We start from the raw sequence: 10,956 nt of genomic DNA, 5'->3' as shown, positions 1-10,956 counted from the left end.
AAAATGGGTCAGTCGACATCGGGGGAAGCTCCAATCGATAGATCTCGTCAAAATACATTGAGATAAAACCTGGTCCGGGAGAGTTTAGCCACTCCCTAGCCCGCAAATCAGGTTTATATTTTCCCCGCGAAAAGTACTGAAAGTTCTGTGTGTGGTAGCGACCTTTGTCGACCTCAAACGATGGCTTTCTTTCTGTTAACTTCAACTCTTGTTCAGGAAAAACCGGTAGCACTTTATTTTGTCCATTAATAAAATTACGTAAGCATATTATGAATAAAATGAAGAGAAGAGAATAAATAAAAATGCACAATTAACGGAAAAATTAAACCGTGGATTATTTTTTCTTCTTCTTCTTCTACTTCATTTTTATATAAATGTAATGTGGTGTAGAAATCAGCTTGTGCTGACGGACTTACGATGCTTCATTGTTGAAGTATGATAGTATGCCGTACCATTATTCAAAGTTGCATTTCCTGCTCCATGAGAGAAAAAAGTGGTTGCACACTGAAAGCACATACGATTGACATCGTCAATTTTATCTCGTAACTCTCTTCATCCCGATTACGGAAGTTTCAACGACGCCTAGTTAAGCCTAGTTAAGTCTCTGCACCCAATGATGAATTTGAGCGTATATTGACACTTGACAAAAGCAAAAAAAAGATCAAAATGAATGAACAAAACCTTGATTTTTGGATGATTCACTTTTTCTCTTGTCAATTTGAAATCTCTTCATCAGTCAATCGATATTGATTGGGGTGCTGACCAAATACGAACTTGAAATTACAGGTTTTGGCTGTGTGAGTGTGTGTGTGTGTGTGTGTGTGTGTTTATTTTTCGTGATTACACACGTACGCGAAATGAAAAACGAGAGCAGTGCGTTACCCTCAAATGAAAATTCGTTTCGAAAGTCAAAAGGAGAAAAATGACGAGCCGCCAGTTTTGTGTATGAGCGCATTTGATCGTGTCACGTCTTTATCAATAACAATATGCGTTCGCCGCAATCCGCTAATCACTATTATTATGTAGGAAACAAAAAGGAAAGTGTTTTTCTTCTAGTTTATAGCGGCAACTCTGGCTAATATGAAATGGTTATACGATAATATCTGTTTGGAAAAACATACTCCACGTTCATGCCAAAATGTGTTTGATCTTGTTCGGAAACCAGTTTCGTAATCGAAGTCGTTGTGTTTTTTTTTCTTTCTTCTTTCCATGTTCAATTGATAAGTTTGCTCATAAACCGTTTGATATATGTGCAATTTGAAAACGCACGAAAAATACGAGAAAAAAAATGAACGGTTTAAAAAGGAGAAGAAATGCAAAACAAAGCATTAATCAAAGCAGCGCGAATACATTATTTAATCGAGTTCACATAAGATCTGAAGAGAGACGTTTAAAACAAACAAACGAAGAAAAAAAAATCGACAATTTCAAATGGCCAAAATAATGACAGTGAACGCATGCGACAAAAATCATTTCGATAATAGTTTACGCACTGGAACACAATTTCGCCAAATTTATGCAATCACTTTTCTTTTTGTAATTTTTTTTTTCTTCTTTCATCTGTCTAGTTTAGTTACTGTTTCTATCCATCTATCTATTCAATTGGCGTGCGTTTGTAATGAAAAGCACATTATTTAATATGATTTATTTTGATATGCAGAGAACTGGTGTAGAGAAGAAGAAAAAATTATGACATCGAACGGAACAAACTTTGCTACTTTCTCTCTTGAAACAATTTGTAGTGTGTGCGTTTGTTTGTGTCGTTTTTCGAGAGAGAGAAAAATGTAATGCAGCGAAATAATAATAAAAAAAATACATACACAAATCGGTTTAAATGAAAAACCAGTTTTTTTAGTGTTTATCCAGCTTTGTGTGTGAATCCACCGGTTCCATATGGAAACTTCTCGGCCCGTCTCAAGATGCACACGTACATAAGTTGCGATAATAGATGATTGCACGGGGCTCACGCACAAATAAAATTTGTGCCGTTAAAACATTTTAGTCTCGTTTTTTTATTTGTTTACTGCTCAATTTCTCTCTCTCTCTCTCTCTCTCTCTCCCTCTCCCTCTCTCTCTCTCTCTCACTTACACTCGTTCTGTCTGCGCACTGTCAGCTCATTGTTAATTTCAGACTGAAAACAGTTCACACTCACTTGATTCCGTTTGGCACGTATTTGATTCGGTACATTTTGTCTTCTTTCGGTCATACAATTTTCATACATTTGATTCCGTCGCTAAGACAATCCGCAATCTATCCACACGTATTTGATTTCGCAGTCTTTGATCGTATTGAATTTTCTCGAAATGTTCGGCAATCTTCTCTAAAATATAGGTTTCCATTTCGAAACAACCTACAGTGCAAAGATTTGTTTTCTAATCGACAGAGAGAGGGAGGAAGAAAGAGAGAGAAAAGAGAAAATGTAATGTAATCTGATTCTGACGATGAAAAGCAAAACCAAGACCCATTCTTCTCCACAATAACGTCAAGTTTAAACCAAAAGACGAAAACAAAACAAGGAAGCCGTACGAAAACATTCATGTAATGGATTGAATGCCCATCAAAATTTCATCAGTAGGTGCGTCAAGTCAACCTTGAACTAGAAATTTGAAAGAAAAAACAATCAAAACGGTCCAGTAAGATCACATCAACAACCGTAATAAAATGAAGAAAATAAGATATAAAATACGACACACATGTAAAATTGTAATTTAAAACTCCAAACCGATCAGTTTTCTCTTTATTTAGCTCGATAAAAGAGAAATTTCCCACATTTGTCTTTAACATTTTGAACTAGATAACATCTTTGATATTCATTTTTTTTTCTCTTTAAGTGTTTAATAGCCAATCTGTCAAATATATAAACATTTAATGCCTCTATTGTCTCGCTTGTCTTAAATATTAAGCTTTATTTATTTAAAATGCTTTTGCTAATACTACGATTTAATCGAGGAAAAAATCGCCGAAATAAATTATGTTATTCTCCATTTTTATGGTTTGTGTTAAGCCTCGGCTCTCATTTGTTCAGTAGAATACTGGACGAATTTTCTTCTTTTTGGGGTAACTTTTGGCCCACGAAATTTCGTCTTGGATCAAATGATGATGATGATGGTTGCTCTTGACTTTAACTGGAATATGAACCGTCTTCACAATGGTTTTTGTATGAAAATGAGTATGATGCTTAACTGGAACATGGATCCGGATTCTGGTGGGAAGAAGAAGAAAATTGAAAAGCAAGTGAATATCAAATTCCGTTTTGAATAATTAATCAACCCCTGGTATAAGTTTTCCATAACTTACTTGGAACCGCTGGCAAGAGTGTCATTTGAGAAGAATGTCACCAAAATCATTGTCACGGCAATACAGGAAAAAATCTGCAATTTGACAGAATCATGGGAGAATCAATTTATTATTCCATTTGTTTCATGTCTTGTGTACACTTGATTGATCAATTTCTATTCAAACTTTTATGTATCTCCTCACACAGGCACAAATCAAAAGCATCATCAAATAATCGATCGGCTGGATTGTGTTAACCCTTGATCGAAGAATGCTTGATTAGGCTTTTGCAAAGAAAATTGATTGTATGATATATCTATGATTGGAGCTTTGGATCAAACACACAGAACATTCACCATTGAATACCACATTGAATACCACATTGATTGTTACAAGCCACTTACAAATTTGCTGTTGAGAGCCATTTTGCTTATGTTTTGATTTGATTCTTTTTTTTCTGAAGAAATTCTTTTCAATGCAGAAATCAGACTATTCAAAATAAAAAAATCACACCGAAAAAGGTTGCCGAAAAAGTGTCACAGAACGCACAAAAACCATTCGCAAAACAATAATATGAACGGCGAAATTCAAATTGTTGCTTGCAGAAAACCACGCTTTCCACTACTCAAGCTGCTGGACTGCTATAGTTTTATAGTAAAATGTGTAACGATCAAAGTAATTGTGAGCGATCGTTTTGAGCGAATCTCCTTTAAATATGTACCACAACCGCCGCTTGACTTCACTTGTTTCACAAATATACAGATATCACTCGGTCGATTGATATTCACTTGTTTGCGGCTCTGATGCGCGCACACACACAAACACGTGTGCGAAAGCAAGACGAATAGATAGAAAAGTTCGAATGTGAAGACGGAAAAAAAGACACAGCACATGTGGAGTAGATGGACAATGTGTACAGTTTTCCATTTCTTTTGCGTACACATTTTTTTCTTCTCCATGCAAAACAAAGAAAACAACAGCAGCGACGTGTGCACGAGTAGAAAAAGCGCGATACACAACATGCATGAAGACACATCAGTGAGAGTAACAAAACAAAATAACATTTAAGACAAAGATGTGATACGAATTACAATTTCAAGCTGTAAGAAATTGAATTGAAAAAAAGAAGCGCCTCGTATTTTGCCGTACTGCTGATGTGATCTATAAAAACCGAAAAAAAACAGAACCAAAATGTAGTGTAACGAAAGTGATCTCGGTTTGATTTGAATGAATGAGAGAAATATACAATTTAGGAAACCCCACGAGTGGATATGCATTTGAATAATGCACAATATTATTATGGGAGATGTAATTTCATTTGCATTTGTGAAAATGAAAACACAACTGGTCAATATCTGTAACGGTCATAGAAAATCTTTGGCATACAAACCATGCAGATGTTTTGTTCGATGATTTTTATGGAAACTGCGGCAATTCATGTATCATTCGAATTGTGGTAATAATTAGAAAGAAATTCTCAGAAATTGCAAATGGCAACGCAATGGGTGATTTAATCGGAATTATCTCTTTACGGTTTGATTCGAATCAACTGCTCGGAGTCGTGCGTTTGAAAATCGAAAAAGGAAATAGTCGTAACGGAAGCAATCATCTATATATTTTCATTGTGGCAAGCGTATAGCAAGTGCACGCTTTCCTTGTGCATTTGGTTAGTGTTTTTTTTTCTTCAAATTTTTTGCAATGATGAACATGTAACGTTGACGTGTTAATGTGTACAAGCACGCAAATGTGACACCTCACTCATGAATGCAATTAGGCAGAAATTGATTTTCTCTCTCGGTATTGCATAACCAATTTTTGTCGGAGATGAAGTGCAAAAACATTTGATGAACACCAGTGTACCGTTCAATATTGAATAATCCGATATTGAAATGGTAAATGCTGGCTATTCCATGTAGTTCAATTTTTCGTATTCATCACTACGGCCGGTCATTAAACCGATTTATTTCCTTTCCTTGTTAGCTATACGTTGAGATACACTTCAATCAAATTTGGGGCGCAGATGATGTGATTGAGACAAAGTATTGAGTTCATTCAAGGAGGGAAACCCGAGTGTATTCCAATAATAATATGCTTCACTCTGCTTTTCGTAACAACTAAGAATCTGCTTAAACGTGCACATTTTTCAGACTTGTCTGCACGTGTGGTTGTGTTATCTGTTCTTTTTGTTGTTGTCGTTGTCGTTGTTGTTGTCGCAGACTTCTTCCACACATATACGTATAAAGGGACCAAACCACGAACAAGTGCAATGCTAGATACACAGTCAAGACCAACAAACAACAACAAAAACAACAACAATAGCAAAACACACAGCAAGACAAGGAGACCCTCACACAGAAAAACGAGGAGGAAGTCTGTTGCAGTCTTTGTTCTGTCTGCGCGCCGTAAGTTGAAATTGAAAGTGTGTGTTTGTACGCGATTGTCCATAAACTAACAACACACAGTCACATCGAACGAATTCCCTTTGTACGCAGCACAAGCATATACAGCAGAGAGTCAGTGCGCGCTACTGCGTTCGTCAGTTCATTGCTTCATATAATCGGGTTCGTTGGTTAGTGTGCGTGCAACTTGAACGCATACACAAAGGCAACACTGACACACATTTGGCACATCCTTGTTACACATATACGAATACACAATTTTTTCGTATGGCCACCAATACACGCACAGTGCGCATTGCAAAATTTCGATTGATTGACTTGGGAATAAAGAAATATTCAAGCCAAGTGTACCACACGGACAACAAATAAAGAAAACGACGAAACATTTTCGGGAATTGAGTGAAACAAAAAAAATCATAATCTATAAACGAAAAAGCAATTATTTGGTGTTTTGCATTCCGATCAATATCCCTTTATCCGTTGGCCTAGATTCCCCGCGATTGAAACACTCTCGAAAAGTCAGGAAAAAGAAAAACAAACCAGTGAAAATAATAGTAAACAATCAAAAATTTGTATATCTGAACGTCGACGAACAAAGTGCGTGAGAGGTGAATTTGTAAACACATTGAGATTTTTCTTCTTCTATGTTTGAAATCGCATCGCATCGCATCAAACAAAGAAAAACGAAACAGTAGCATGTGCATTAAATTATTTAGTTTGCTTGTGTTTTGCAGCAGAGTTTTGAATTAAATTGAAACCCTTCCATTTACCATTATTCTTAACAAAAAAATTCTTTTTTTCCCTTTTCCTCATTTTTGCACACACAGACACACAGACATACACAGAGTACAGAGACAAAGAGAGTGAGAGTGAGTTATTCTGCAGAGGGAACAAAAACAAAGGAAACCATGTCAGATTTAATAGATCGCGCGAATGGACAATCGACGGCCAAATCCAGCAGAGTTTCCGGCGTTGTCAAATTCTATAGTGTTCAAAAATGCTACGGTTTCATAAAGCGTGATGACACAAAGGAGTATGTGTTTGTCCACAGCAAATCAGTGACTGGGAAGAATGAACGGCGTGTCACTCGGTCGTTAGCCAAAGGAGAGCATGTTGAATTCGATGTGGTTATGAGCGACAGGTCACCGGAAGCAATCAATGTAACTGGTTTGAATGACGGACCAGTTCTTGGAAGCGAATATGCACTGATTACGATGCAATGGTAATTTGTGTGACATAATCCAATATTCCCTCTCTACGTCTATTCTGAATTCAAAATGATAAAACACACTAATGTCCCCTATTTTATCTTCCTCTTCTACCATTTTTTTTTATCTTTATGTGTGGCCAAAGGCATCAATATGAGGCATACAAGCAACAGCTGGTGCGGAACAATGGGAATCCGCGAGAACGGAGCCCTCGTGCCCGTCGTTTCTTTCATCGGCGACAGCCCAGAGACTTTGACCATAGCAACGGCCGACATGGTGGCGGCGGTGGTGGCATAAGGAACGATCGTGGCGGTCGTCGTCGTCGAAGACCAGCTGAAAATGTATCAAAGGAATCGAACCAAGAGCAAAATATCGAAAATTCGGACAGCAAACAAAAGACACGTCGTCGCAACTACAATCGCAACCGTAAATCAAAGAACAACAACTCCGCAGATCAAAATAAGGACGACGCAACAGCGGATCAATCACTTCAATTGACCGAATCCAATTTGACGACCTTGTTGTCCGAACTGAATATGGGCGATAAATTATTAAACACTGCCAACAGTACTTCATCGGAGTCGCTGGACTTTGAAAAAATCAATACGGAGGACACCAATATGTGCAGCGTCGCACTAACAACCGCCTCCAGCCGGCTTGCGGCTTCGTTCAACAAAGGAAATTAATTTTCCAACTTTTACTTTTATTCCGTTTCTCATTTTGATTTTAGCTCATTCTAGTTTGTTTGCTTTTTTCGTTTCGATTTTAAGTGCAGCCCATCTCCATCAAATTTACAACTAATATTCTAAATACTAATTTCCGAATCGCTCAACATCAATTATTGATATGTTATCACCATTTGGTTTTTTTTCTTTTTCTGTTTGTTTTCTGCATGTTCTACAAACATTTTTGTATTGTATACACACAAAAATGATGCGTTATAAAAAAACCTATTAAATAGGTTTCCGTTTTTAGCCAATGATTTAATCATACAACACTAATGAACACTATTACCAAGTTAAAATTACCTAGCGCCAATTCGCTCGTTACATTTGTTTTTTTTTTTTTTAGTTTTCATCCATTTTCATCTTCATTTGTGTCATGGAACTAACTATACAATTTTTTAGATTTAAACAAAGAAAACATTCGACGAATAAAATTGCGATAATTTTTTTTTCTCTTCATTTTCGATTTAATATTTTTCTAGGCTATACAAAAAGAAAAGAAGAAAAGAATACATCCGAAAAAAAGACATTTATTTCTAGTCGCAAAACAAAAACAAAAAACCGTTTATTATTATTGAAGAGAAAAATGAAATATTAAATTGTAAGATACAGACAGATTAAACACATTTTGCTGAAATAAATACGTTTCACTTGAACAAAGCTGTTTTTTTTTACTTACCGTTCATTCGGATGTTGAAATGAAACAACCCCAGATGTTGAAATGAAACAACGTCCAACAAATGATACCATTTTTTTGTATATATTTTATGAATTTTATTTTTAATTAAAAATGATTTAATTTAAATGTTTTTTTTGTCTCTCCTTGCTCTTGTGTGTGGTGTGAGTTTTTTTCTTCTTTGAATTGATGTTCACTTCCTTTTTTTTTAAATTCATATACAATTTGGTTTCTCGTCTTAATGTGGTGAACGCACAAAAAGAAACAAACAATCAAATGAAATCAACTTTCTTTTTCGATTTCTGAGTGACCTTGATCGTGTCTAGATTTGATTTTCTTTTTTCGTGTTTTGTTCTGTGTGAGTTTGTTTTTTTTTTTGTTTTAATTTTTGATCCCCAAATATATTTCATTTTAGACATTTTGCAATTAATCAAGTAACAAATAGAAAACAGACCGTCTCATTGTGCTGAATGTTGAGGCGAATACCTGTAAAATCAGACGATATAAACACATTTCAATATTTTTTTTTCTTTTGATTTTTTCATTCATTTTTTTCTTCAAATATACTCATTACGGGATTGTGTATAATTGTTTCCATTTCAAAATTCATTTTATTGTGTGTTCTGTTGAATTTTCGGCATATTTTCTCTTTCTTTCTAAATTTTCTTCTGTTGAAAACGGCCAGATTGAACGTCATTGTTCACTGTGTGTATATGTGTATGTGCATACAGCAAGAAATTCCATCGAAAATAACATGTATGTTATAAATATTCAAAAATGTACTTGCTTAATTAAAATTGGAGTATGCAATCAAGAAATTAACGATTAAAATACGTTCATTCGGTTACATGTATGTAGAGTGGGGGCGCGGAGGAGGGGAAAGGGTGAGGGTTAGAGAACAAGATGAGTGTTATTAGTGGTATGAGTGTTTGTGTGTGTGCGTATAAAAGCGAAAGGCAAAAGGGAAGTTCAGGCATATTCTGGAGATCTGATGATGAGAGACCAATGAATGAATGTAGAAAAAAAATGCGATTCCCGAGACACATTATTGGACAAACTGGAGGTTTAATAGTGCACTTAATATCCGAAAACATTGTAAACTGTATACATTTATCAATTGTTTTAAATGGTGACCATCTAGGCCCGAATATGGAAAACAAGGTACATAATCGAACATATATTTACATTCAGAAATAACATTTTAAAGGAATGAAACAATCAAATCAACTCATCGAATGCTACCATTGCACGAAGTTTTTTTTATTGAATGCTACCATTGCACGATTCAAGTAGTCGATTAGGTTTTTTTCTTTTTCTTCACTTCAAACGAAGCTGCATTCACTTTTTTTTACGTAAAAGGGAAAGTAATACACATCTGACACATTTTTGTTTTCATTCGAAAGGAGGAAAGAAAACTGAAGAAAATGAAACATTAAATTCGAACGCAATGGAAAAAAAATGACGACAAATTTGAGTTGGAGCGGAATAAAACCGTCAATCAATGGGATGTGTATGTGTACGCCTTCCTTCTGTTGGATTTGTCAAACACAACGGAAACAAATAAAACATAGAGCTCTTTTTTCAGGGGGTCGATTTTACCGTTTAATTCACCTTTTATAAACATTAATTGTTTCCATCAATTTTACGAATGAATAACTAAATAGAACGCCTTCCAGTTTTTCGATACAAACAAATTGGCATTTTTTCATACATTAACAAAACGTCAACGAAGACAGCAAATAAATAATAATAAAAGTCTGTGTAATGATTTTTTTTTGGTTTATTTTGTGCGGAGAAAGACATTCAGATGAAATTCTTGTTTCTTAGTTTCTTCACTCTGTTCTTTTTCTGTGTATATCTCTCTCTCTATCTCTATTTCTCCGATTCCTGTTGGTACATTTCCACAATTTCCACAAGTATTGTATAAATGATTCAATGGCGGGAATGAAGGATGCGGCGAACGTGATTGGAAAACAGTTTTGAATTGTTATTTGCAACAACGAACATTGCACAAAACTACATGGTAACGATAGAGTTGTAGTGTTCTCTTTTTTTTGGTCTGCCTCATCGCAAAATGATGCATAGAGCGTGGAGAGTTGGATTGTGATGTTCGTGCATCAATAACTTGAGCACGCAGCGATAAGACATTAGAACCACGTAATCGCTGCAATTCGAAAAAGGTTCGTGGAGTCGTAGAGATTTTTGCCGTGGCAGAGCGAGTCGGAGGGGGAAGGGAAGAAACAGAACACACGACGACTTGGCTGCAGCTGCACATCAATACATAAAATTGTTTTTTTTTTCTTAACATTTCCTGCACACATTGAATTTGCTTTATTTTTTTTCCATATTACAAGAAAATGACAGAAATATACACCAAAACAATGGTAAAAACATCTTCTCTGGCAGGATATATTGTGTAATATTTGAAAGTTTTAATTTTTTTTTAAAGTCAATTGATTTTTTTTTCTTTGTTTTATTTTTGTTCAAAGGGGGAGAAAGGAATGAAATAAGAATGCACGTTTAATGTATTACATGTAACGAGTGAAACACATAAATAATTGTCATTGAAATCGTGTCAAACATGTTGTGATTTAGTTTCATGTTGTTAATCAATGGTTTTTACCAACCGAAAAACCATTCGTTTTAAAAACTCTTTTTTTTCTTCTTCTTT

The 10,956-nt window shown here is 35.4% G+C and overlaps 2 protein-coding genes across 2 annotated transcripts; one reads left to right on the top strand and one right to left on the bottom strand.

Annotated features, from left to right (window-relative positions):
* Window positions 1–3,013: 3,013 nt before the first annotated feature.
* Window positions 3,014–3,737, bottom strand: LOC129578028 (uncharacterized). The gene is made up of 3 exons (XM_055466067.1): window positions 3,682–3,737; window positions 3,299–3,372; window positions 3,014–3,203 (listed from the first exon to the last, which is right to left on the bottom strand). The coding sequence occupies exons 1-3, from the start codon at window positions 3,700–3,702 to the stop codon at window positions 3,023–3,025; spliced, it is 276 nt and encodes a 91-aa protein (XP_055322042.1). The 5' UTR covers window positions 3,703–3,737; the 3' UTR covers window positions 3,014–3,022.
* Window positions 3,738–5,832: 2,095 nt separating this feature from the next.
* Window positions 5,833–8,311, top strand: LOC129578021 (Y-box-binding protein 1-like). The gene is made up of 3 exons (XM_055466055.1): window positions 5,833–6,273; window positions 6,504–6,898; window positions 7,030–8,311. The coding sequence occupies exons 2-3, from the start codon at window positions 6,585–6,587 to the stop codon at window positions 7,568–7,570; spliced, it is 855 nt and encodes a 284-aa protein (XP_055322030.1). The 5' UTR covers window positions 5,833–6,273; window positions 6,504–6,584; the 3' UTR covers window positions 7,571–8,311.
* Window positions 8,312–10,956: the final 2,645 nt, after the last annotated feature.

Source organism: Sitodiplosis mosellana, unplaced genomic scaffold (assembly GCF_009176505.1).
Source record: "Sitodiplosis mosellana isolate CC-2019 unplaced genomic scaffold, AAFC_SMos_1.0 Smas_scaffold_6226, whole genome shotgun sequence".
In the NCBI taxonomy this organism is placed as follows: domain Eukaryota; kingdom Metazoa; phylum Arthropoda; class Insecta; order Diptera; family Cecidomyiidae; genus Sitodiplosis; species Sitodiplosis mosellana.
Note: the sequence above shows the minus strand (reverse complement) of the source record. Positions and strands in the feature narration are given on the sequence as shown.

What these genes read in the sequence shown, in the direction of transcription:
- LOC129578021 (XM_055466055.1), top strand. Translation starts at nt 6,585, where the DNA reads ATGTCAGATTTAATAGATCGCGCGAATGGACAATCGACGGCCAAATCC. An exon ending in GCACTGATTACGATGCAATG is followed by an intron (nt 6,899 to 7,029) that starts GTAATTTGTGTG and finishes GTGTGGCCAAAG; the next exon opens with GCATCAATATGAGGCATACA.
- LOC129578028 (XM_055466067.1), bottom strand. Translation starts at nt 3,702, where the DNA reads ATGGCTCTCAACAGCAAATTT. An exon ending in TGGCTCTCAACAGCAAATTT is followed by an intron (nt 3,373 to 3,681) that starts GTAAGTGGCTTG and finishes GTCAAATTGCAG; the next exon opens with ATTTTTTCCTGTATTGCCGT. An exon ending in ACTCTTGCCAGCGGTTCCAA is followed by an intron (nt 3,204 to 3,298) that starts GTAAGTTATGGA and finishes TCTTCCCACCAG; the next exon opens with AATCCGGATCCATGTTCCAG.